At 39.4% G+C, this 27,730-nt stretch overlaps 1 protein-coding gene and 1 pseudogene across 3 annotated transcripts in view; one reads left to right on the forward strand and one right to left on the reverse strand.

The window, feature by feature from the left end:
* Positions 6,519-9,774, reverse strand: LOC106502811 (annotated as a pseudogene).
* The window catches only part of WDR19 (WD repeat domain 19), a 91,104-nt gene continuing 76,479 nt past the window's right edge, over positions 13,106-27,730 (forward strand). For all 3 annotated transcript variants that reach the window (XM_018049377.1, XM_018049376.1, XM_018049378.1), the window contains exons 1-5: positions 13,106-13,253; positions 18,684-18,775; positions 19,073-19,138; positions 21,128-21,253; positions 24,503-24,618. In XM_018049377.1, the coding sequence (XP_017904866.1) occupies positions 13,248-13,253; positions 18,684-18,775; positions 19,073-19,138; positions 21,128-21,253; positions 24,503-24,618 (406 nt within the window). In that variant the 5' untranslated portion in view covers positions 13,106-13,247. The remainder of the gene's footprint in view (positions 13,254-18,683; positions 18,776-19,072; positions 19,139-21,127; positions 21,254-24,502; positions 24,619-27,730) is intronic.

Raw genomic sequence — 27,730 nt, forward strand, 5'->3', positions numbered from 1 at the left:
GCAGGTCTTGGGCCTCTGACCACTCCTGCCCTGTAAGTCTGATCTTGTGTGTTTATCATAGACTGTTCTAGCATAACAGTTACATTATTTATCTACAATTTCCATTCTTTCAGAAAATTGTTTCTGAAACAGTAACTTTTCCCAGGTCTCAACTGTATCCCATTGCTTGGCATTTTTAAATACTATCAGAATGTATTGATATCTTTTTTGAAGAAAAATTCACACGTCTGGCATGTTTTCAAGAAAAATCTTGAAGTCTACAGCTACTTAAGACAATATTCGCATCTCTCAACCCTAATAGTTTTTTGAAGAAAAATTCATGTTTGGCATGTTTTCAAGAAAAATCTTGAAGTCTGCAGCTACTTAAGACAATATTCATATCTCTCAACCCTACTAGTCTTGTTTTTCCTATTCTCTTTTTATTTTCCTTAATTTCTTTCCCTCCCTCTGGTGTGCTTCTCTTCTACCCTTTTAGAGAAAGCATTATCTTCAGTCATTTACCCTTGGTGGACAAGTCCATCCAGAAGTTTTTAAATCATTAATAGTAATTATTGAAACAAGGGATATGTTTTAGTCATTGCATGCTCCCTAAACATCCAGTTTTTTTTTAATAAGTCCAAATACAGTATATCCTTAGGTGTATTCAGAATATAGGTAAGTCAGTTTCTACCTAAGGCTCTTTATGAAACAAATGCCTGGATCATGTGAATAAGTAGATACAATAATTGTTTTATGAAAAGCTTTAATTTTCAGAAAAGCTAGTTTTGTTATATCAAGAAAATCACATTAACTGTAAAGATTCAGTTCATACGTTTTTCTTTTAATTAAGGCCAAATTCACATAACATAATATTAATCATTTTAAAGTGAACAATTCAGTAGTATTTAGTATATTCATAATGTTGTATAACTGCCACCTCTATCTAATTCCAATACAGTTTCATAAGCCCAAAAGAAAACCCCATGGCCAGTTAGTGCCCTACCCGACCCCCTTTCCCCAGCTCCTGGCAACCACCAGTCTGCATTCCATCTCTGTGAATTTATCCATTCTGGATATTTCAGGTAGAATCATATGACATGTGGCTCTTTATGTCAGGCTTCTTTCACTTAAGATATATTCAAGATTCATCTATATTGTAGCATGATGTGTATCAATACTTCATTACTTTATACTGATGGAATAATATTCCACTATGTGTATACCAAACTTGCTGATCCATTCATGGACATTTGAATTGTTTTGGCCTTTTGACTAATGTGAATAGTGCTGCTACAAACATATGTATAAAAGAATTTGTTTGAATCCCTGTTTTTAATTCTTTGAGATAAAATACCTAGGAGAGGGATTGTTGAGTTGTGGAAATTCTATGTTGAACTTTTTAAGGAACCATCAAGCTGGTTTCCAGAGGAGCAGAGTGAGCATAGGTTTTTTAGCAGAAGTAGTTATCCATCTTCAGAAACAAAACAGGCTTTCCATCTGCTTCTTTACATTTGGCATACTCTAGACCAATGGTTCTCAACTCTGTGCACCACAGAATTTAAAAAGAGAGAGAAGGAAAGAAAGAAAAGGTAGGCTTCGTCTCTAGAAATCTGTTTCAATAAATCTGGGTTGAGCCTAAGCTACTGCAAGTGAGCCCCAGCTAATTCTAATGGCAGTAAGGATTAAGAACTACAATATGAATTCAGGGGAAGTAATGCAAAAACTTTCTCCAGAGAATAGGAATCATTAACTTGTCATGGACCCAGAACTAATTTTATTAATTTCCTTGGCTATTTTATTCACAGGCAAGTATCTGCACCTAGAATCATGCTTGGCACTGAACTGGACAAAAATAATTGTCTTAATGTTGAATATTCAATTATATTTTAAGCTTAAAATTAATCATATATAATAGCTATTAATGTTTAAATGACATTAATATTTTTAGCTACTAATATTCCTTAGGAAACCAAAGGGAACTGTGCTCAATTTAGGATCCCCTGATCAGATATTATTTTTGAATATACCGTCTTTCCCTAGTTATTAATTGTCATGCTTATTAGACTTTCCACATAATATTGGTAGAAAATTATTTATTTGTTCTAATGGGCATCATTTTAAAGTTTAGAAGTATAAACAATAAATTGAAAGCAAAATATAAGATGATCAAACAATACTGGCATTTACTGGAAATATTGTATAAAATAAAAATTTTCTGTATCATATCTATTTATTTAAAAAATCTGAATTCCACCTAAATTTCCTAGTTTTTTTATCTGTACTTAGTGTTAAATGTCATTCTTTTCCATCCTCAATCCCATACTATGGCTTTGTCTTCACCATGGAAACTCTCCTCTCTCATTTTCTCTTTATCTGGAAAAACATTTTTCTGATATAACGTTAGGTTATTTTTCTCAATATCTTTTTGACAAATTTCATGCTGTTTTTTGCCAGTTTTTATAGCAGATTCTGACAAATATTTTTCATAATGTCATACTTTAACAAATTAGAGGTTCCTGAAGATTGCTATCTTCAGGATAGCATATTTAAGAGATATTTATTTATACTTAAGCAATCAATTTTAAGTTATATAGTTTATTTTTTAAAATAGCTCTGTGCACTCTAGAATTACCCCCTCCCATAGGTTGTATAATGGATTGGCTAACTCTTCAGTAGCTCTTTCCCAGCATGTGTACACCAGATCCTTTCCCAGATGAACAGGCTTAATCATGTCCCTAGTTTTTAAATTTTTTTTTTTTTTTTTTAGTTCTTAAATTTTAGAATGAGACACTGTATTTCCCTCCTTTCCCAAATATTCAGTTAAATTAAGTCGCTCAGTCATGTCTGACTTCTTTGCAATTCCATGTACTGCCTCATGCCAGGCTTCCCTAGTTTTTTTTTTTTTTAATCCACATTTATAAGAAAGAGTTTTATTACAGCAATAGGCCACACCACTTGCGAGGACATCCTCCCATAAATGAGCACCAGTGTACAACTATACAGCTTCCCCACTAACCCTTATTAACAACACCAACTTAGTCTGCTCCTGAGACTGTTGAGAGTCTTCAATAACAGGGGTCCCCAACCCCCAGGCCAGTACTGGTCTACGGCCTGTTAGTCACCACACCACACAGCAGGAGGTGAAAAGACTGTGAACAGGGAAGACATCTATATTTATATCCACTCCCCATTGCTTACATTATGACCTGAGTTTCACCTCCCCTCCTCTCTGTGGAAAAACTGTTTTCCATGAAATCTGTCCCTGGTGTCAAAAAGGTTAGGGACAGCTGTTTTACAACACACTGTGAACATTCACTTCAGTCTACTGTAGAACCATCTAAAGGAACCTCAGTCTTCTGGCAGGAGAGACAGTTCAGTTCAGTTCAGTTCAGTCGCTCAGTCGTGTCCGACTATTTGCGACCCCATGAATCGCAGCATGCCAGGCCTCCCTGTCCATCACCAACTCCCGGAGTTCACTCAGACTCGCTTCCATGAAGTCAGTGATGCCATCCAGCCATCTCATCCTCAGTCATTCCCTTCTTCTCCTGCCCCCAATTCCTCCCAGCATCAAAGTCTTTTCCAATGAGCCAACTCTTCACATGAAGTGGTCAAAGTACTGGAGTTTCAGCTTTAGCATCATTCCCTCCAAAGAAATCCCAGGGTTGATCTTCAGAATGGACTGGTAGGATCTCCTTGCAGTCCAAGGGACTCTCAAGAGTCTTCTCCAACACCACAGTTCAAAAGCATCAATTCTTCGGCGCTCAGCCTTCTTCATGGTCCAATTCTCACATTGATACATGACTACTGGAAAAACCATAGCCTTGACTAGACGGACCTTAGTCGGCAAAGTAATGTCTCTGCTTTTGAATACGCTATCTAGGTTGGTCATAACTTTTCTTCCAAGGAGTGTCTTTTAATTTCATGGCTGCAATCGCCATCTGCAGTGATTTTGGAGCCCCCCAAAATAAAGTCTGACACTGTTTCCACTGTTTCCCCATGTATTTCCCATGCAGTGATGGGACCGCATGCCATGATCTTTGTTTTCTGAATGTTGAGCTTTAAGCCAACTTTTTCACTCTCCTCTTTCACTTTCATCAAGAGGTGTTTTAGTTCTTCTTCACTTTCTGCCATAAAGGTGGTGTCATCTGCATATCTGAGGTTATTGATATTTCTCGCGGCAATCTGGATTCCAGCTTGTGTTTCTTCCAGTCCAGCGTTTCTCATGATGTACTCTGCATAGAAGTTAAATAAGCAGGGTGACAATACACAGCCTTGATGTACTCCTTCTCCTATTTGGAACCAGTCTGTTGTTCCATGTCCAGTTCTGACTGTTGCTTCCTGGCCTGCATACAGATTTCTCAAGAGGCAGGTCAGGTGGTCTGGTATTCCCATCTCTTTCAGAATTTTCCACAGTTTATTGTGATCCACACAGTCAAAGGCTTTGGCATAGTCAATAAAGCAGAAATAGATGTTTTCCTGGAACTCTCCCGCTTTTTCCATGATCCAGCATATGTTGGCAATTTGATCTCTAGTTCCTCTGCCTTTTCTAAAACCAGCTTGAACATCTGGAATTTCACGGTTCACATATTACTGAAGCCTGGCTTGGAGAATTTTGAGCATTACTTTGCTAGCGTGTGAGATGAGTGCAATTGTGCAGTAATTTGAGCATTCTTTGGCATTGCCTTTCTTTGGAATTGGAATGAAAACTGACCTTTTCCAGTCCTGTGGCCACTGCTGAGGTTTCCAAATGTGCTGGCATATTGAGTGCAGCACTTTCACAACGTCATCTTTCAGGATTTGAAATAGCTCAACTGGAATTCCATCACCTCCACTAGCTTTGTTCGTAGTGATGCTTTCTAAGGCCCACTTGACTTCACATTCCAGGATGTCTGGCTCTAGATGAGTGATCACACCATCATGATTATCTGGGTCGTGGAGATCTTTTTTGTACAGTTCTTCCGTGTATTCTTGCCATCTCTTCTTAGTATCTTCTGCTTCTGTTAGGTCCATACCATTTCTGCCCTTTATCGAGCCCATCTTTGTATGAAATGTTCTCTTGGTATCTCTAATTTTCTTGAAGAGATCTCTAGTCTTTTCTATTCTGTTGTTTTCCTCTATTTCTTTGTATTGATCACTGAAGAAGGCTTTCTTATCTCTCCTTGCTATTCTTTGGAACTCTGCATTCAGATGCTTATATCTTTCCTTTTCTCCTTGGCTTTTCGCTTCTCTTCTTTTCACAGCTATTTGTAAGGCTTCCCAAGAAGCCATTTTGCTTTTTTGCATTTCTTTCCCATGGGGATGGTCTTGATCCCGTGTCCTGTACAATGTCATGAACCTCATTCCATAGTTCATCAGGAACTCTATCTATCAGATCTAGGCCTTTAAATCTATTTCTCACTTCCACTGTATAATCATAAGGGATATGATTTAGGTCCTACCTGAATGGTCTAGCGGTTTTCCCTACTTTCTTCAATTTGAGTCTGAATTTGGTAATAAGGAGTTCATGATCTGAGCCACAGTCAGCTCCTGGTCTTGTTTTTGTTGACTGTATAGAGTTTCTCCATCTTTGCTGCAGAGAATATAATCAATCTGATTTTGGTGTTGACCATCTGGTGATGTCCATGTGTAGAGTCTTCTCTTGTGTTGTTGGAAGAGGGTGTTTGCTATGACCAGTGCATTTTCTTGGCAAAACTCTATTAGTCTTTGCCCTGCTTCTTTCCGCATTCCGAGGCCAAATTTGCCTGTTACTCCAAGTGTTTCTTGACTTCCTACTTTTGCATTCCAGTCCCCTAGAATGAAAAGGACATCTTTTTTGGGTGTTAGTTCTAAAAGGTCTTGTAGGTCTTCACAGAACCTTTCAACTTCAGCTTCTTCAGCGTTACTGGTTGTGGCATAGACTTGGATAACTGTGATATTGAATGGTTTGCCTTGGAGACGAACAGAGATCATTCTGTCGTTTTTGAGACTGCATTCAAGTACTGCATTTCGGACTCTTTTGTTGACCATGATGGCTACTCCATTTCTTCTGAGGGATTCCTGCCTGCAGTAGTAGATATAATGGTCATCTGAGTTAAATTCACCCATTCCAGTCCATTTTAGTTCTCTGCTTCCTAGAATGACGACGTTCACTCTTGCCATCTCCTGTTTGACCACTTCCAATTTACCTTGATTTATGGACCGGACATTCCAGGTTCCTATGCAATATTGCTCTTTACAGCATCGGACCTTGCTTCTATCACCAGTTACATCCACAGCTGGGTATTGTTTTTGCTTTGGCTCCATCCCTTCATTCTTTCTGGAGTTATTTCTCCACTAACCTCCAGTAGCATATTGGGCACCTACTGACCTGGGGAGTTCCTCTTTCAGTATCCTATCATTTTGCCTTTTCATACTGTTGATGGGGTTCTCAAGCTGAAAACCTACAAATGGGGTCCTGGGCTTGTCAGCATCAAACATGCAGGTCTCCCATCTGCCCCATAGCATTCCTGGAAAAGTGCTACACTCCAGAGAAACCCTGCACCATTGCAGATGTGGCCACTCTAGAATAGGGAAGAAGCTAAAAGAAACCTAAACTGTTCATCACGAGTATCCGAGGTGCACTTGGACCTTCCTTCTGGATAAGGTCTGCAGACCCTTCTGCTCTTCTTTCTGGCAGCCTCGCCTACAGGCTGCACCTGAGCTGAGTACGCAGCAGTCCTGAGAGCCTGCAGGGCCTCGCACCACTCAGCTTCTATCTGAGCCCTGTAGTCCCCGAAGAGCACATCAGCTGCCTCTTCTGGGGCAGGGGGTTCTCTGGCTGCTCAGGGTTCGGATTGCCCTAAGAGCTTGTTCTTTCTGCTTAGGGATGGGTCTCTGCATCTTCAGTCCCAGCTCCAGCTTTTTCCACGCACCAGGCCAGTTCCCAAGCCAGCTGCTCAGCCTGCACTTCTGTGCTTAGGGGGGGCTTCCTTGGGGGCCTGCTTTTCTGGGGTCTTCCCACTTCCATTGGCAACAGACGCCCCATTCCAGGTTTTCTTCTTTTGCTTCTTGGTCCTTGAGACAGTGTCATGGCACGTAGGGCACCCTGGGCCTGGGGCTGCCGCTGTCTCCCGAGCAGGATGTCCTGGAGCCGCCTTGTGCTGCCACTAGGACTGAGGAGGGCTGGGGTCCCAGGCTTCCCTAGTGATGGGAGTCCATTGCCAACTCCCGGAACTTGCTCAAACTCATGTCCATGCAGTCGGTGGTGCCATCCAACCATCTCATCCTCTGTCGTCCCCTTCTCCTCCTGCCCTCAATCTTTCCCAGCCTCAAGGTCTTTCCCAGTGAGTCAGTTCTTCACATCAGGAGGCCAAAGTATTGGAGTTTCAGCTCAGCGTCAGTCCTTCCAATGAATATTCAGGACTGGTTTCCTTTAGGCTTGACTGGTTTGATCTCCTTGCAGTCCAAGGGGCTTTCAAGAGTCTTCTCCAACACCACAGTTCAAAAGCATCAATTCTTCATCACTCAGCTTTCTTTATAGTCCAACTCACATCCATACATGACTAGTGGAAAAACCATAGCTTTGACTAGATGGACCTTTATTGGCCAAGAAATGTCTCTGCTTTTTAATATGCTGTCTAGGTTGGTCATAGTTTTTCTTCCAAGAAGCAAGCATTTTTTAATTTCATGGCTGCAGTCACCATCTGCAGTGATTTTGGAGCCCAAGAAAATAAAGTCTGTCACTGCTTCCATCGTTTCCCCATCTATTTACCATGAAGTGATGGGATTGGATGCCATGATCTTCATTTTTTGAATGTTGAGTTTTAAGCCAACTTCTTCACTCTCCTCTTTCATTTTCATCAAGAAGCTCTTTAGTTCCTCTTTGCTTTCTGCCATAAGGGTGGTGTCATCTGCATATCTGAGCTTATTGATATTTCTCCCAGCAATCTTCATTCCAGCTTGTGCTTCATCCAGCCTGGCATCTCGCATGATGTACTCTGCATATAAGTTAAATAAGCAGGGTGACAATATACAGCCTTGATGTTCTCCTTTTCCTATTTGGAACCAGTCTGTCGTTCCATGTCCAGTTCTAACTGTTGCTTCCTGACCTGCATACAGGTTTCTCAGGAGGCAGGTCAGGTGGTCTGGTATTCCCATCTCTTTCAGAATTTTCCACAGTTTGTTGTGATACACATAGTCAAAGGCTTCAGCATAGTCAGTAAAGCAGAAGATGTTTTTCTGGAACTCTCTTGCTTCTTCTATGATCCAACAGATGTTGGCAACTTGACCTCTGGTTCCTTTCCCTTTTCTAAATCCAGCTTGAACATCTGGAAGTTCACAATTCATGTACTGTTGAAGCCTGGCTTGGAGAATTTTGAGCATTACTTTGCTAGTGTGTGAGATGAGTGCAATTGTGCCATAGTTTGAACATTCTTTGGCATTGTCTTTCTTTGGGATTGGAATGAAAACTGACCTTTTCCAGTCCTGTGGCCACTGCTGAGTTTTCCAAATTTGCTGGCATAGTGAGTGCAGCACTCCGACAGCATCATCTTTGAGGGCTTGAAATAGCTCAACTGGGATTCCATCACCTTCACTAGCTTTGTTCGTAGTGATGCTTCCTAAGGCCCACTGGACTTCGCATTCCAGGATGTCTGGCTCTAGGTGAGTGACTACACCATCGAGATTATCTGAGTCACAAAGATCTTTTTTTTTTTTTTTTTGTATAGTTCTGTGTGGTCTTGTCACTTCTTAATATCTTCTGCTTCTGTTAGGTCCATACCATTTCTATCCTTTATCGTGCCCACCTTTGCATGAAATGTTCCCTTGGTATCTCTGATTTTCTTGAAGAGATCTCTAGTCTTTCCCATTCTATTGTTTTCCTGTATTTCTTTGCACTGATCACTGAGGAAGGCTCTCTTATCTCTCCATGCTATTCTTTGGAATTCTGCATTCAAATGGGTATATCTTTCCTTTTCTCTTTTGCTTTTTGCTTCTCATCTTTTCTTAGCTATTTGTAAGGCCTCCTCAGACAATAATTTTGCCTTTTTACATTTTTTCTCCTTTGGGGATGGTCTTGATCACTGCCTCCTGTACAGAGTTATGAACCTCCATACATAGTTCTTCAGGCACTCTATCAGATCTAATCCCTTGTATCTGTTTGTCACTTCCACTGGATCATCTAAAGGGATTTGATTTAAGTCATACTTGAATGGTGTAGTGGTTTTCCCTACTTTGTTCAATTTAAGTTTGAATTTGGCAATAAGGAGTTCATAATCTGAGCTACAGTCAGCTCCTGGTCTTATTTTTACTGACTGTATACAGCTGTTCCATCTTTTCCCAAGTATTATTTTACATAATTTTGTATTCAGGTAAGGATACACATATTTCCAATGCATACAAATACTTCCAGAAGAATACCACAACCAAATATATTTTTACCAGTTTTCAAGTTTCATTATAGATAGGTGAATCTGAAGGGAAGTTTCCTGCTGGTCCAGTGGTTAGGGTTCGGAGCTCTCCCTGCCGTGGCCAGGGTTCAGTCTCTGATCATGGAACTAAGATCCTGCAAGCTGAACAGCATGGCCAAAAAAGAAGAAGAAAAGTGAAGCTGATAATTGTCACTGCAATGGTGATCATATTACAATATAAAAATGTATCAAATTAACATGTTGTACACCTTAAATCTACATGACACTCTATGTCAAATATATAACTCCATTTTTTTAAAAGGAGAGCTGAGAAAGTTAAGTACATAACCTAAGTTACTAAGAGGTTGTTGTTTGGTTCACATTGTCTATATCTTCCCCTGTGCCTCATTACCTCTAAATATCCGTTCATTCACATATTGAAATTCTGCCTATTCTGTTACCCTAAGGAGAAAAACAGAATAATAAAAAACAAGAAACTAGGCATTAATTAGGCTCCCTGCTTTGTGTAAAATAATAATACCAAATGTTCCTTGCAGCTTAAAAATAAATTGACAATTGACTTTTCAGAAGGCACATACTTGGGAAAAAATTGTTGCTTTGTAACACCATGAAAAAGAATACAGAGGATTTAGGAAACAAATTTAGAGAACAGTGGTCTCAGTGTAATCCAGAGGGGCATCATCAGCATCACCTGGGAATGTGTTAGACTTGGAAATCCTCCAAATCCACCCAAGGACAACTAATCAAAGACTGGTGGTGGGGCCAAGCAATCTATGTTTCAGCAGGCTCCCAAGGTGGTTCAAACACCCGCTAAACCTCTCAAATACACAGTAGAGTTATAGAACCAATGATCTAAATGATTCATTCTCAAAAGTTGTAGAAAGGAGCTGAAAAAATTGATTTACTTCAGTTCAGTTCAGTCGATCAGTCGTGTCTGACTCTTTGCAACCCCATGAATTGCAGCACGCCAGGCCTCCCTGTCCATCACCATCTTCCAGAGTTCACTCAGACTCACGTCCATCGAGTCCATGATGCCATCCAGCCATCTCATCCTCGGTCGTCCCCTTCTCCTCCTGTCCCCAATCCCTCCCAGCATCAGAGTCTTTTCCAATGAGTCAGCTCTTCGCATGAGGTAGCCAAAGTACTGGAGCTTCAGCTTTAGCATCATTCCTTCCAAAGAAATCCCAGGGTTGATCTCCTTCAGAATGGACTGGTTGGATCTTCTTGCAGTCCAAGGGACTCTCAAGAGTCTTCTCCAACACCACAGTTCAAACGCATCAATTCTTCAGTGCTCAGCCTTCTTCACAGTCCAACTCTCACATCCATACATGACCAGTGAAAAAACCATAGCCTTGACTAGATGGACCTTAGTTGGCAAAGTAATGTCTCTGCTTTTGAATATACTGTCTAGGTTGGTCATAACTTTTCTTCCCAGGAGTAAGCGTCTTTTAATTTCATGGCTGCAGTCACCATCTGCAGTGATTTTGGAGCCCCAAAAATAAAGTCTGACACTGTTTCCACTGTTTCCCCATCTATTTCCCATGAAGTGATGGGACCGGATGCCATGATCTTCGTTTTCTGAATGTTGAGCTTTAAGCCAACTTTTTCACTCTCCTCTTTCACTTTCATCAAGAGGCTTTTTAGCTCCTCTTCACTTTCTGCCATAAGGGTGGTGTCATCTGCATATCTGAGGTTATTGATATTTCTCGTGGCAATCTTGATTCCAGCTTGTGTTTCTTCCAGTCCAGCATTTCTCATGATGTACTCTGCATATAAGTTAAATAAGCAAGGTGACAATATACAGCCCTGACGTACTCCTTTTCCTATTTGGAACCAGTCTGTGTGGCATAGTCAATAAAGCAGAAATAGATGTTTTTCTGGAACTCTCTTGCTTTTTCCATGATCCAGCGGATGTTGGCAATTTCATCTCTGGTTCCTCTGCCTTTTCTAAAACCAGCTTGAACATCAGGGAGTTCACGGTTCACGTATTGCTGAAACCTGGCTTGGAGAATTTTGAGCATTACTTCACTAGCATGTGAGATGAGTGCAATGGTGCAGTAGTTTGAGCATTCTTTGGCATTGCCTTTCTTTGGAATTGGAATGAAAACTGACCTTTTCCAGTCCTGTGGCCACTGCTGAGTTTTCCAAATTTGCTGGCATAGTGAGTGCAGCACTTTCACAGCGTCATCTTTCAGGATTTGAAACAGCTCAACTGGAATTCCCTCACCTCCACTAGCCTTGTTCCTAATGATGCTTTCTACTTAGTAGGGGAAAATTAAAACCTCTTTTATTAGGATTGTATGCTCTATTACTCAGTACTATCAGGTCAGTTTATTTCTCTTCCTTGTTTAAAAAGACAGAAAAGTTACAGTACAAGCAGGCAGATCTTTTTATTTGACAGACACTCCCAAGACATGGGAGTAGGCCATGGTCATAATGATCCCTCTTGGCCTCTCCGTTTTTATACTTCCTGTCTCTTCCTTTTGGTTGTGCCCTGTACACAGTAGGCCGTGTACCCACCACCAATCAAGAAAGGGAATGCAAACAGGCATACACTCAAGGGCAACTGGCACCTGCAGGTTATGTAACAGCAGGCTCTGCTGTGCATGTCTCCCCATAATTCAGTCTGTTATAATCAGATATATATGTGTGTGTGTGTAATATTTATGAACCCTTAATTGGCTCCTAGTTGCCTAAGGTTACTTGAGGAAGCCCCTGTGGTTAGGTTGTACCCACTGTGTGCCTAGGGCACATGTGCAGGAGTTAGAAAAGTCTCTGTGGTTATTTCTATAGCATCTGTGAATTTTCCTGAGTGTGTCTGAGAGGGGTTTTAGAGATCAGCTTGCATCCTTTTTGGCTAGGCCACTCCTTGTTGCACATGCCTAACTTGCTACCTAACAGTACTAACCACTCTAAAAAATGTGCTTTATTATTTGACCTAAATAACTGTCAAATACACATATATCATAATTATAAACACAAAGTAAAACTGGTATACACAGGGACAAAAACTAGAGAGAAATATAGAACCCTAATTAATACATTGATGTGAGATTTCATGTTTCTTTTCTCTTTTTAACTAATTTAATTCTCCCATATCGGCTAAACATAATACATACAAATTCGTAAGCTTTTCTCCTGTTAATTGGCCTTCTGTCAGTTTAATTCTCAGCCCCTAAAATTGTTTCTCCGTCTTAACATTCCCTAAATCTAAGAAGTCCCATTCACTCTGTTTTAATTATTATCAATACAAAAACAATTTCCGAATTTCTACTTCTCTGACCTTTTTCTCCTTCACCCAATCACCTATTCAAGACATCTCCGTTTAAATGTGTGGGTCTTGCAGCCAAATTTAAATATCTGAAGACACAAACATATTCCCAGCCAAAATCAGCCTCCAAATTGAATATCCTTTGAACAGCTGCAGTGTGAGCTCTTTGCGTGAACTGCTTAAGAGCACTGCCCCACGAATCAACTCCCGCCTCTTCTTATACAACACTCAGCTCCTTGAAGTTCTCAGCGTCTCTACTCGCCAGCACTGATTTCTTTGTAGTCAGGGCCTAAATTTACGCCGGCGGCTTCCACATCTCACAGAACTCTCCGGTGTCATCCAATCAGGGCCCAAGCAGAAAGCCAAAGCTCAGCAACGCCTCACGACGTTCAACTAATCAGGGCCTTGCTTCGCTAGCATCACGTGACTCAAGTTCCCGCCTCCCGCCCACTCCCTCCGAGGTTGTTTAGGGGCACCGCCCTTCAGCTGGCGCCCGCTGATTGGTTATTGCTCGCGCGGTCTCCTGGGTGACGGGAACGCGGTAGCTTTCTTGATGAAGACCGGGTGCGCTTGCGCACTTGTTAGATCGCGCGGCTGCTGGATGTTTTGAGATGAAGGTAAATAACTTACAAACCCGGGGGTGCGGGAAGATGCGACCACTGGCCAGTCCCTTAAACTCTCCGAGAGTCGCTTTGAGGATAGAGGCTTGTGACCTCCCTTCCTTCTCCCGAATGCTTGAGAAATGGGGAAGGGAGCGGGGTGACCAGGGAGAGCAGAGGCGAAGTTGAAGAAATAAGGGGAAAGGAAGGAAAATTGAAGAGACGGCGGGGAGGGAGGCCTCTCATTTCTGGGACCGCGGACGGAGTTGGTGCGTTTTGGCCACCCCTCCACTGCTGGAAATGAGCAGACTGGATCTGAAGAGACTCCGAATTCGCCCCAATTCACGCGGCGGGCAGAACGAGTTTGGGAAAAAAAGCGTTTGGAGGGTCCTTGTGAAGTTGGCTCGTTCGAGTGTCAGGAGCTGCCTCATTTCTTGCAGCTAAACACCTGGCAAGCCTCGCAGCTGTTTAGCTCCTTAAAATGAGTGAAAAGCTCCGAAAGAATCTCAAGTTGTATTGGCTGTGACTGGCGCAATTACAGATCACCTGGTGACGGTGTATATTATTCACGGGGAAATCTGCATGGACGGGTCTCAATCTCTAGAGCGTCATCCTTTGCGTGCACCGTTTTTAGGATTGGGCTTCTTATGAACCCCATTCCCGGGTCACTGGCTACAGCTCATTCACCCATCGCCTTACCAAACAATACCCCCGCCCCGCTCCTAGTGCCCTCTACTCCCCAACCCCCCCCCCCACCTCCCCACCCCCCCACCACACACAGGCCCTGATCTGGCATAGAAATGGAAAGCTTAATTTTTTTCATTGTTTTGTACATTTTCGTGGCTATAGTGGAAATTGGAGTTGACCTGTAATCTTAACTCACATTTCTAAAGCTCTTCGCCATTTAGGAAATACTTGTAGCTCAGCTGGTAAAGAAAATGCCTACAGTGCGGGATACCTGCATTCGATTCCTGGGTTGGGAAGATCCCGTGGAGAAGGAAATGGCAGCCCACTCCAGTATTCTTGCCTGGAGAATCCCATGGACTGTAGCCTGCCAGGCTCCTCTGTCCATGGGGTCGTAAGAGTCCTACACGACTTAAGGACTAAACCATCAGTGTAAGGAGATATTGTTATTCCTGGTTTACAGTTGAGAATTCTGTGCTTGAGGCCATTTAATAGACCTGCTTTAAGCCCTACAGCTAATAAGTGAAAAGCAAAATCTCGAGTTCCCTGGTGATATTCCTTTCTTTCACTGTCAAGGGCCCAGGTTAGTTACCTGGTTAGGGAACTAGGATCCCACAAGCCATGTGGGTGGCCAAAAAACAATTGTATTAAAAAATAAAGATGAAAAAAAAAAAAGATTGAAAGAAAAAAAAAAGCAAAGCCTAAGGGTTCGTTTTCTGGTTGTGAAGCTAGCACCTTTTTATGGGGTGTTGTATGTGTATGGAGCACCTGTTGACCTCCTTGGAAGAAAAATAGTATGTAAAATCACAACCAGAGGAGATCTACCAAGAAGCTAGTGACATTCAAATTTAGGGTGCCCTTACTTGCATATAGGGGTTCCAGGGCAATGTGGTCATAAAATTGCAAAAGTAAAATGCTTTTATGCTTTTTTTTTAAAGGGTGTCTTCTTGCTCCACACAACTTGGATGCACCTGTGATTATAGGCACCTCTGTTTTCAATAGAGGTGGATTTGATCATCTTTTTAATGTAGTAATTGCCGGTGATTGGTATAAAATTTAGACCATTGGAAGAGTTTTGTGTTACCATTGAGACTGTCACACCACCTGCAATTGTATCTAAACTTCACTTGCCTCAATATAGGCATCATTGTTTAATTTTTAATTTAACCTAATGTTAAAATGTAAATTCATTCATTCAAACTCTTATGGTCCTAGATGTTTTGTATCAACACTGTTTAATATAAATATAATGTAAGCCAATGTACTTTAAAATATTTAGTAGCCACATTAAAATGTTTTTAAAGAAACAGGTAAGGTTACCTTTCATAATATATTTTGTTTTACCCAGTATATCCAAAATATTATCATTTCAACATGGAATCAGTATGAAAAATTATCAGTAAAGATAGTTTGCCTTCTTTCCTGTATTGTCTTTGTTTTTTTTTATATATATTTATTTATTTTAATTGGAGGCTAATTACTTTACAGTACTGTATTGGTTTTGCCATACATTGACATGAATCCACCACGGGGGTACACGTGTTCCCCATCCTGAACCCCCCTCCCCCCTCCCTCCCCATACCATCCCTCTGGGTCATCCCAGTGCACCAACCCCGAGCATCCTGTATCATGCATAGAACCTGGACTGGTGATTCATTTCACATATGATAATATACATGTTTCAATGCCATTCTCCCAAATCATCCCACCCTCGCCCTCTCTCACAGAGTCCAAAAGACTTCTTTGCATCTGTATCTCTTTTGCTGTCTTGCATGCAGGGTTATCATTACCATCTTTCTAAATTCCATATGTATGTGTTAGTATATTGTATTGGTGTTTTTCTTTCTGGCTTACTTCACTCTGTATAATAGGCTCCAGTTTCATCCACCTCATTAGAACTGATTCAAATGTATTCTTTTTAATGGCTGAGTAATACTCCATTGTGTATATGTACCACAGCTTTCCTATCCATTTGCTAATGGACATCTAGGTTGCTTCCATGTCCTGGCTATTATAAAGAGTGCTGCAATGAACATTGGGGTACACGTTGTCTCTTTCAATTCTGGTTTCCTCAGTGTGTATGCCCAGCAGTGGGATTGCTGGGTCATATGGCAGTTCTATTTCCAGTTTTTAAAGGAATCTCAAAACTGTTCTCCATAGTGGCTGTACTAGTTTGCATTCCCACCAACAGTGTAAGAGGGTTCTCTTTTCTCCACACCCTCTCCAGCATTTATTGCTTGTAGACTTTTGGATCGCAGCCATTCTGACTGGCGTGAAATGGTACCTCATTGTGGTTTTGATTTGCATTTCTCTGATAATGAGTGATGTTGAGCATCTTTTCATGTGTTTGTTAGCCATCTGTATGTCTTCTTTGGAGAAATGTCTGTTTAGTTCTTTGGCCTATTTTTTGATTGGGTCATTTATTTTTCTGGAATTGAGCTGGAGGAGTTGCTTGTATATTTTTGAGATTAGTTGTTTGTCAGTTGCTTCATTTGCTATTATTTTCTCCCATTCAGAAGGCTGTCTTTTCCCCTTGCTTATAGTTTCCTTTGTTGTGCAGAAGCTTATAAGTTTAATTAGGTCCCATTTGCTTATTTTTGCTTTTATTCCCAATATTCTGGGAGGTGGGTCATAGAGGATCCTGCTGTGATTTATATCGGAGAGTGTTTTGCCTATGTTCTTCTCTAGGAGTTTTCTAGTTTCTGGTCTTACGTTTAGATCTTTAATCCATTTTGAGTTTATTTTTGTGTATGGTGTTAGAAAGTGTTCTAGTTTCATTCTTTTACAAGTGGTTGACCAGTTTTCCCAGCACCACTTGTTAAAGAGATTGTCTTTTCTTCATTGTATATTCTTGCCTCCTTTGTCAAAGATAAGGTGTCCATATGTGTGTGGATTTATCTCTGGGCTTTCTGTTTTGTTCCATTGATCTATATTTCTGTCTTTGTGCCAGTACCATACTGTCTTGATGACTGTGGCTTTGTAGTAGAGCCTGAAGTCAGGCAGGTTGATTCCTCCAGTTACATTCTTCTTTCTCAAGATTGCTTTGGCTATTCGAGGTTTTCTGTATTCTATACACATTGTGAAGTTTATTTGTTCTAGCTCTGTGACAAATACGTTTGGTAGCTTGATAGGGATTGCATTGAATCTATAGATTGCTTTGGGTAATATACTCATTTTCACTATATTGATTCTTCCAATCCATGAACACAGTATATTTCTCCATCTATTAGTGTCCTCTTTGATTTCTTTCCCCGGTGAGTGTTTTTATAGTTTTCTATATATAAGTCTTTTGTTTCTTTAGGTAGATATATTCTTAAGTATTTTCGTTGCAGTGGTGAATGGAACTGTTTCCTTAATTTCTCTTTCTATTTTCTCATTATTAGTGTATAGGAATGCAAGGGATTTCTGTGTGTTGATTTTATGTCCTGCAACTTTACTGTATTCATTGATAAGCTCTAGTAATTTTCTGGTGTAGTCTTTAGGGTTTTCTATGTAGAGGATCATGTCATCTGCAAACAGTGGGAGTTTTACTTCTTTTCCAATTTGTATCCCTTTTATTTCTTTTTCTGCTCTAATTGCTGTGGCCAAAACTATGTTGAATAGTAGTGGTGAAAGTGGGCACCCTTGTCTTGTTCCTGACTTTAGGGGAAATGCTTTCAATTTTTCAGGATAATGTTTGCTGTGGGTTTGTCATATATAGCTGTATTGTTTTTGAACATCTAAATTTGGACTACCTGTATTTCAAGTCCTCAATAAAATTCCAAGTACACATGTGGTTTGTGGCTTCTATATCAGATGTGCTCAGTGGTATTTGACCCTTTGGAATTTAAAGGACTTGAACCCTCTCCAGGCTCCTCTGTCCATGGGTTTCTCCAGGCAAGAATACCTGAGAGGGCTGCCATTTCCTCCAGGGGATCTTCCCGACCCAGGGATCAAACCTGGGTTTCCTGCATTGCAGGCAGATTCTTTATCACTGAGCCACCTGAGAAGCCCTCCATATTGTATACATAGTTCTTTGTTGTCTAAGTGAAAAGAATGGTTTTTCAGTTGAAAAAGTATCCACCCAATAGCCAAATTAAACACTTAACGATAAAGTGTATCTAATGGAGAAAGGAGAAAAAATACATTTGAAGAAGGTATAGATATTTTGTATTTCTGTCATGGTTAAGGTTTTTTAATAGCAACTTTATTAAATTTAATCTCCCCAAATCCATGCTATTAATAATTAGCTAAATTCCCTGATAGCTCAGTTGGTAAAGAATCCACCTGCAATGCAGGAGACCTGGGTTCAATCCTTGGGTGGGGAAGATCCGCTGGAGAAAGGATAGGCTACCCGCTCCGGTATTCTGGCCTGGAGAATCCCCATGGACTGTAGTCCGTGGAGTTGCAAAGAGTTGGACATGACTGAGTGACTTTTACAAATTCAAGTTTAAATTTTTTTAATTTTTAATAGTTATAAAACACTAAATCATAAATTTTTATAAAATTAACATTTAGAAACATTCAAAAGCAAAAATGTTTTATAGTAAATGCTCCTGTGTATGTTGAGGTCTGTACTTGACCAGCCAGATTATGGTTATTTGGTTGGTTGGTTGGTTAATTGGTCATTTTATTTGTTACATTGTTGACTTCTTTGAGGTAAGCTCTAGCATAAGCCTTCACCATCCTGGATCCTACTGTTTTCATTATTATGTTTTGACATCTTTTCTGACCAACTGTTAATTGAATGTTTTAAAATATAAAAATTGTGTTGTGCTTTTTTAGCGTGTTTTCTCACTACTAGAAAAGACTTGGCTTGGCACACCAATACAGTTTACCTGGCAGAAAACATCAGGAAACTATCTTGCAGTAACAGGGTAAGATAACAGTGATTGTTAATAAATCATCCTGACTCCACATGGTTGTATGCCCACCAAACCACACCATCTGTTCAGTAGAAATTCTTGAATGATGGTTGCATGGTGAGATAAGTAATATATTAATTTCTATTAATATCACAATTCATAGAACCTTTTCCCTAGTGATAACTTTTTACATACAAATTATGAAACCATCATGAGAAAATATAGAAATCACTTGACTGTATAAGAAAACTCTTTAGATACATAAGAAGTAAAATTTAAATCATATCTTTTTGTTCTAATTGGTTTTAGAGCTGATCATATTGTGAAAATCTTTGATCGCCATGGTCAAAAAAGAAGTGAAATCAACTTATCTGGGTAAGTGCAGAGGTAGATCAAAAATATTTTCAAACTTTGTGGCCTAAAAGATAAAAAAGCACTGTCTTAAAACTTATAATCAAGTAGAATTTTATAACCTGTGTCTAACCTGTATCTCTTCTTTTGCTTTCTCCATTTCCAAAGAGATTTAGTTTTGTATACCATAAGCAGTTAATGAAATAGGTATATAGCATATGAATTAAGAGTTTAATACATTCATTGACAGATAAGCTTTAAGGCAGAATTGTAAATGAGTCTATGTGAAAGAATTCTTATTTAATTATAAACAAGCCTTAGTGTATATATTTGCAGATAAGCCCTTACTGATATAGTTTTTCCTCTCTAATATAAATTGGAAAATAGTTACTTTCCACACTTTTTTTATTGTTTTTAAGGAAGTCATTCTAGATTACAGTAAGCATAACATAAGCATTTTTAATAATTCAGTGTGATCATTACCTGTATTAGTTATCTTACCCATAGTCTTAGTGATTATGATGGTGTTTGCATAAGACCTAAGTGGTCTTAAGCTGCCAGGCTTTTTAAATTCACATCAGCCTTCTGTAGTTTATCAGCCACCATCTTTGCAAATTAAGTGACTCTTCTTATCTCACACCCACCTAATGCCACCATTTTAGCATTTCCTATTGCTCTCTTAATTGTTGCTTCTGGTTTCTATATTCTGGGGAACAGAGGGCAAGCTAGTTATAATTATGTTTAAAATAAAGTGAAAGGCACTTGGTCAAAAACTTCTTTGATTAAGTTGTATGAGCTTTATTGCATAATCTCTGCAACATCGCTTTTGGTTATGCAATGTCCTTATTTTTTTGCTTCTGAGCTCTTTTGCTGTATTCAACATAGCTGAATTAGACTGACAAAAGATCACCAGATAAACAAAATGCTATTATATGTTGTCTATAATGATTTTATTAAGAATTTGAAAATCTCCCTCTTCCATACCTCTCAAAATCTGTGAAAATACTATAGAAAATATAAGATCCCAAAACATATTTTAACAGTTTGAAGAATAAAATAACTGAAGTGATTCCCAGATCTCTTAAATGGAAAGCTGAGTGTTGCTTCAGGGGCCCTCAAAGTCTGAGATCTGAGCTGGAGCTGATGTAATAATAATAGGAATAAAGTGCACAGTAAATGTAATGCACTGGAATTATCCAGAATCCATCTCCCAACCCTGAGTCCATGGAAAAATTGTCTTCCACAAAAGGCCAAAAAGGTTGGGGACCACTGGGTTGGTGCCCAAAAACAGTCTCCAAAACTGAATCAGAAGGAAGAAAAGGTTAATCTCCAGGGAAGTTCTTAAATTATAATAAACATTTGGAGTAATTTTAAACAGTAAGAAACTTATTAAATAGAGCATTTCCTATTTATAACTATTTTGTTACCTTAAATTACTCTTCTTATCCTATTCAATATTAAGATATGAAATGAAAATAACTTTTCTTACTATGTATTTCAGAATTCAGTCTTTCTTACTGTTTGCAATCCTACATCTAACCAACCTTGCTCTGTTTAATACACAGCTTGTCTAGATATTTCACTTATCAGTACCTTCTTTTTCCCTCTGTGCATCTGAAACAACCTTTTAAAAGTTGATCACACAAATTTCCTTTTGATTGCAGACGTGATTCCTTTCTAGAGTATTTTACCACAAGAGCCCAGCTCTTTACAGGTGTCAAGAAAATCTATTAACCTATTGATATAATTGTATTTAATATAGTATGTGAAAATGATATTTAAAATAGAATTCAAAATGTTTCCATCCTCTCAACAACAACAAAATTGGTGTTAGTGTTATCCAGGCAGTGTATGTGGAGTTCTGTTACTTACTTTAAAAAGTTTATGATTTTAAAAATAGATTGGTTAGACTTGCTATAGACAAGAATCACAAATGGTTGAGTGTTTAAATTTCTTTCCCCTACTTTAAAAAAAAAATGTGTAGTGATTGTTTTGTTCTCTTTTTGAAAAAAGTAACTGTGTTGCTATGGATTGGGACAAGAATGGAGATATTCTAGCAGTGATTGCTGAGAAATCCAGTTGCATTTATCTATGGGATGCCAACACGAACAAAACCAGTCAGTTAGAGAGTGGCTTGAGGTAAGGATAACTTTTTTTATGTTTTAAATCTTCACTTAGAAATACTACCTGCAGCTTTGATGCTAAAAAGGTCTTACTACATTCATTATAAATATGCTCTGATGAGCTATTTTCTTATAAGAAAATATTTTTAATTTCTTAAAAGAAAAATTCATTTCTTTTAAAATTGTTATATATAATCCTATTAATTTTGCCCAGTTAATTAGAATACAGTATCATTCTAAAGTATAAAGAGCTTCTTAAAAAGTTGCTTTCAATGGAATAGACTAAAAAGTCCAAAGAAGAGAGAAAAGATTTATGGGAAAATCTGGAAATAGGATGACTACAGGCATGACTGGATCTAGGGGTTGTAATGATGCAGTCTAGACATCTCACAGCTCTTTCTTTCTCTGTATTGACTTCTTCTAAGTCAGACTCTCTCTCTTTTTTTAATTCTGTTGAAGTATAGTTGATTTATAATATTGTGTTAATTTCTGCTGTGCAGTAAAGTGATTCAGTTATACATATATGTACTTTCTTTTTCATATTCTTTTTCATTGTGGTTTATCACATGATATTGAATATTATTCTCTGTGCTATACAATAGGTCCAAGTCATTTATCCATCCTATATATATTTAGGCTCTTTTACTGGCTACTGGCAGGTATCAGCTTCTACCATTCTTCACAGCAAGTTATGCCAGAGAAAAGGGCATGCCACTATTACATCACCAGTATCCTTTCAGTTCTTTAAAAGGTCTTTGAATAGGGTAGGCAGGGCCATAGGGTTGATAATCCTACCCATGAAGATTGGGGTAAGGGTGGGGCAGTTCACAAGTGGAAGAAATCCTGGGCAGACAGAATAAATTACAGATCTCTGCTAAAATAGAAGCTGTTTGCCATATGGAAAAGAAAAACTTGTCAGTATTTACAACTGAAACTGCAATTTTGACCTTGAACAAGTTGCTTAACCTCTGCTTAAGCCTCAGTTTCTTCGTATATGTAAAATGAGTCTAGTAATAATATCTGCCCCATGGTATCATGTGGCCTGTAAGTGCAGGAAGAGATCACACATCTACCATAAGATTAGACTTTACTTTTCCGACTTACTTATCAAGGAATAACAGAGCAGGTCAAAACATCCCCCTAGTGCAGGTTCCCTTGACCCTCCAAAGTGATGCACAAGAAATGCATCCACAGGCAATAGTGTCTGACCAACATCAAGCCTTACTAGATCTGAGAACCTCCACTTCTTGCTCTGTCCTTTTACACTTCCATATGTCACTTTTCAGAAGGATTTTATACAGTCTGTGCGTCCATTCAAGAAAGTGAAAGTGTTAATTGCTCAGTTGTGTCCAACTCTTTGTGACCCCATGGGCTGTAGCCCGTCAGGCTCATCTGTTCATGCAGTTCTCCAGTGCCAGGAGCCAGCGTGAGGAATTCCACCCGTGACAAGGTCATGCGGCAGAGCTCTGATGGCAAGGCTAATCAGAACTCAGGTTTTCCCCCTGGAATTTCCTGAGCATCCACCCCCCAAAAAATAAGAATCTGCCTGCTTTTCCACTCTTCTAATATTCTCTGGAAAAAGTAAAATCAGGGCTTTAGTCTTTAGCATTTGAAAGGGATGTTTCAGTTAAAACCCCTCTGATAGCTCTCTAGCTTGCCTAACAGGTTTCCCCTGACCTCTTACAGCTTGTGAATTGCTTACAGCCCCCCAACCGCGAGAGACACAGAGCTTAAAGCATCTTAGGATACAGAGCCTTTTCTAAGAGCTAAAAGTCATATCGGTGACGGGTTTTCACTGTTGACTCAATGATTGCTGCCAGGCCTCCATATTCTTTATCTTTTAGGCACCTGGGAGGATGTTAATCAATGTAAATGGGATATGGAAAAAGATGTATAGTAGTTTTGATGTTAGCAACACTAGACTTTTGAGTTAATTACTTTTCTTTGTTATATATCACTGCACTCCTCTTGTGTCCTTGCTGTGTAAGAATGTAACTTTATTTAGTGCTTTCTGAGAGTGGCACCAGACTTTGGGAAGATCAACACAAATAAGTCTTCTGGTTGACAAACCCTTATCAGAAAAAAGGCTGTGAAATGTTAATTGGCCTTTTTGGCCAGAAGATGATATAAATCAACTAAGACTTGTGTATATAATTAGGTATGCAGAGAGAAAAGTCTGGTTTTGATAAGAGTCTGGGCAGCTAACACTGCATAACTTTGTGTTACCCATTGATCTCCATGTTTTATCAAAAGTATAAAAGGCCTTCTGAACAATAGAGGAGGGGGCCAGTCGCTGGACTGGTTTCCCCCGTGTCTCCTCTCTAATTTCTGGCTGAATTCCCATCTGGGGCGTGGAGGCTCACCATGTCTACTTACTTGTCCCAGCTTTTAAGATCCACACGAAGGGGAGCCCAAGGCGGGGCACCCCCCAATATGCAGGAGGACGCCAGTGGCCTAACGTAGATGGTGCAAACTCCTTGTCTGGAACTTTATTGGCTTCCCACGTAAACCAAGTTATTCAGCCTTCTTTCTCCACTTAATTTTCCTACTACACTATTTCTTCCTAATCTAATCTTATATTTCTATATTAATAAATAAATAAGTTCTCCTCGCCAATGCCATCCCCGCTTCGAATTCCCTGGATCCACCGGGGCTGGACCCCGGCACTCCAGGCAAGGATACTGGATTGGGTTGCCATTCCTCCTCCCAGGGATCTTCCAACCCGGATCTCTCACATTGCAGGTGGATTCTTTACCATCTGAGCCACCAGGGAAGCCCAAACCTCCTTCTGAGATACCCTCAATAGTGACAGAGCTGGAAAATCTATATCCTTTTTCAAATCATGAATTCCCAATAATTTTTTCAGTTTATTATATCACATTTTTAGACTTGTTAAAAGCTTAAGATGTTATCCATTAAGATTTTTACGCCAATTAAGAGTTACAACAATAATTAGTAGACAGATTAATAACTATCTTATCATTAGTCATCTCCTGAAATTTGAGATTCCATCATGACTGAGTTGAAGCCTTTTATTCATTATACATTTGTATTTTAGGTCTCTCGGACTTAAGATCATTTTATAGTGTCTCAAAATACCTTTAGCACTTACTCTTTGTCCTAAATCATTAAAATTGTAATTTTATACTTCAGCTTCTAAGTGGGTATTACAGTTATTCATGAAATTCACGAAGCACTTTTTAAAAGGACTGCTTAGGAGGTTGTGGTTGTAAATTGTTTAATAATTTATATCTTAATGTTACAGGGATCAATTGTCTTTCCTTCTTTGGTCAAAATTTGGAAGTTTCCTGGCCGTTGGAACTGTTAAAGGAAATTTGCTAATTTATAATCATCAGACATCTCGAAAGATTCCTGTCATTGGTAGGTTACAGCTGGAAACACTGCTAAATATTTGGGATGCTTTAACATAAATGTAAATTTTATCACCTCAGGTTTCCCTGATATTGCAGGGGAAATTTTGTAGTTTAAAATTGACTTCCCTTGTCAAGCCATACTTCTGTCTAACTAGAAGATCCATCTTCACTACCTACTAAGAACTTCCCAGGTTACATAGAACAGGTTGCGGTAAGGTGAGTGAGCCTGTGCCTCTGGACACCAGTACGTTAACAGCATGATTTCCATCTGTCCCTTTCTCACCCAGATTATGCCTCTGGTATGGAGTAGCTCATGTGCCTATCAACACGTTAGTAGATGGGCTAAAACATTTGGCCGCTTCTTGGGCATAGTATATCCATATTCCTAATTCTGACCCCTCACTCTCTCCAGTCACTAATTTAATCTGGGAGTGAACTAGGAGTTAATTTTACCTCGGGGTATATGACTGGAGGGTATGCGTATTTATTCCTTCTTTGACCTTCTTGATTCAGCCTCTTTGATTCCCGCAGCCTCTGAGCACTTAGCATCTGACTACCTGAAGGAAATAGTATTGATTTTTTTCAATTGTTGTAACATCATGCTGGTGAGGGGTGAAATGGGTAGGCTTAATTACATACAAGTGGCCAGTATAATCTACAGCTAATGGAAGAGTTAAATGCTGGAGATAATAGTGCCCACAGAATACTTGAGAAAGTGCTTTTCAGTTAAAGACACTTATTCATTTCAAATTATTTTCACATATATGTATATCTTTCATATGGGTATTTTTAGCACTCTAGCTGTACAGTTACATCATTGATCCATTTGAAAAATTGAACTAAAAAATCAGCTTTCACCATGTAAATTAATTTGTTGACTTCAGTAGGCATTTTCTGTATCCTACTTCATTTATAGGCATGTCCTACCAGTTAACTTACAGTCCTTAGATAGCTTGACACTTGAGGTAATAAGAAAATAATCATGTCAAAACATGATCATTTTGTGTCATTATTTGTTCATATGTACATGATTTTATATGTGATCTTTGTATTTAATATGAATATTGATTCTAATTCAGTCTAATTTATTAACTGTGTAAAATAGACCTGAAAATATTCAGGTTAGTTGTACATTTTAGGCCCTTTCACTGCCTCTTTCAGAGTTTGTTGTGATTTGTAGGTGTGCTTTTTTTTCCTCTGAAATAATTTACTTTTCTAAAACCAAGGCATTTCACTTCCAGAAGCAGCTGCACAAATGCACAATCAGCAGGTGGTTTTTACAGTAGCTAAATATCTGTTCCCTTGTTACATCTTGCTCTGATTTCTTTCCTTGAGCTGGGTTAGATACAGGCAATCCTCACTTTGCATGATTCTAATATGCATGAATTTCATTGACCACAGTTTACTTAATATTGTCAGTTTCCCAATAACATGATTCACATTTCAGTAACTGTGGTATATTCCTGTAAGTTAATATTAATTAAATGAGTCAATACCTGCCCAGAACACTGTTAAGTAAGCACACGAAAATGTTAACTGTTATCACTGATGTTAAGACTAACCTGAGTTCTGAGCACTGGAAGAAAAGGAGAGATTTTCTTCTCTCTGTCCTGAGTGTAGGATGAAGTTTGTCCTTGGCATCTTTCCACCTCTCTTAATGTACTCCTTTATCCCTTCTAATACCTGTTACTTTGGACACCCCAGTTCCATTGCACTACCTAAATCTCTTAATCTGTGATCAGCAAAATTTCCTATATTCCAGTCTCTTCTCTGAATGTTCCCTTCATTTTTGTGCTCTGGTCTCCTGGTTTGAAATGTTACCTCTGTAGTCCCATGTTTGTCTCTTCCAGACTCTAGACTCATGCAAGCAATTGCTTACTCAAGAGCTCCAGTGAAATTTCTAGTAAATACTTCAGATTTGCTATCACCAAACCGTGCAGCTGTTCCCTCTCATCATTGGTATCTTTTCATCCTCTTGGACGTTTAAGCCAAATCTTGCTGTTATCCTGACTCTTATCTTCCTCATACTCTCTATACCAAATGTGCCAGAAAACCTTACAGGATCTACCTCCAAATATGTCCAGAATCAACTGGTCTCATCACCTCTACCAGTACCACCACCGCCATGGTGTGGAGCTCAGACATCTTCTACCGGCATCTCTGCAATCTCTTAACCGGTCTCCCTGCTTCAACTCTTGCCCTGCTATAATAATATTCTCAACTCAGAAGCCCGAGTGAGCCTTCTGCTCAGAACTCTCCAGTGGCTCTTCATGTCACCCAAGATCAAAGTCAGAATCCTTACAATGGCTAGCCAAGCCCTCTGTGACCTGGCCCTTGAAAACTGTGATTTCATCTCTTAGTTACCTTTCTTTACTTTCTGGCCTCCCGCCACACTGTTCTCCTAGCTGAGCCTCTAACACACTGGACACACTCTTGCTTCAGGGTCTACTGGCTTAATAACTATTTATTTACAGCCTGCTTTCTGCAGAGATACTGTATTATCAGGTTCAATAAGGGGTACAAGGAATAAAATAAGCATGATCTCTGTCTCAATAACAGCTAAAATAGCTAACACTTATATAGCATTTCCTGTATGGCTGGTACTCTTCTAAGTGCTTTAGCTCATTTGATCCCCAGCCCTGTGAGATAGCTTCTACTATTATCCCCAGTTTTTGGACAGTGTGACTAAGGAATAGAAAGGTTAACTTACCCAAGGTTTTGTGATAAGTAGTGGAGCCACTTACTCAAAATAGGCAGCCTGCCTCCAGAAACTGTATACTTAACCTTGAGACTCTTGAGTATTTATCTATTCTAGGACCTTTAACAAATACCTGGTGTCAAGTCATGTAATTTCCACCCCAAAATGTAGTTTTTGCACTGACTAGATTGCTTAATTAAAAAGCATTCTGTTACTTAGTGGCTCTCTAATATCCTTCACTAGCTAAATGACTCAGTTTTTAACATAACTCTCACTAAAGTGCATTCAAATTTGTACCTCAATATTGTTACGAATCACTGTATGTCTTTTAGTTATATACAAATAATCAAAATTGTGATGTTGAATTGGCTTATGCCAAGGGTCTCCCACATCATAAAGCTGAATATAATAAAGATAACTT

The sequence above is a fragment of the Capra hircus genome, chromosome 6, assembly GCF_001704415.2.
Source record: "Capra hircus breed San Clemente chromosome 6, ASM170441v1, whole genome shotgun sequence".
Classification (NCBI taxonomy): domain Eukaryota; kingdom Metazoa; phylum Chordata; class Mammalia; order Artiodactyla; family Bovidae; genus Capra; species Capra hircus.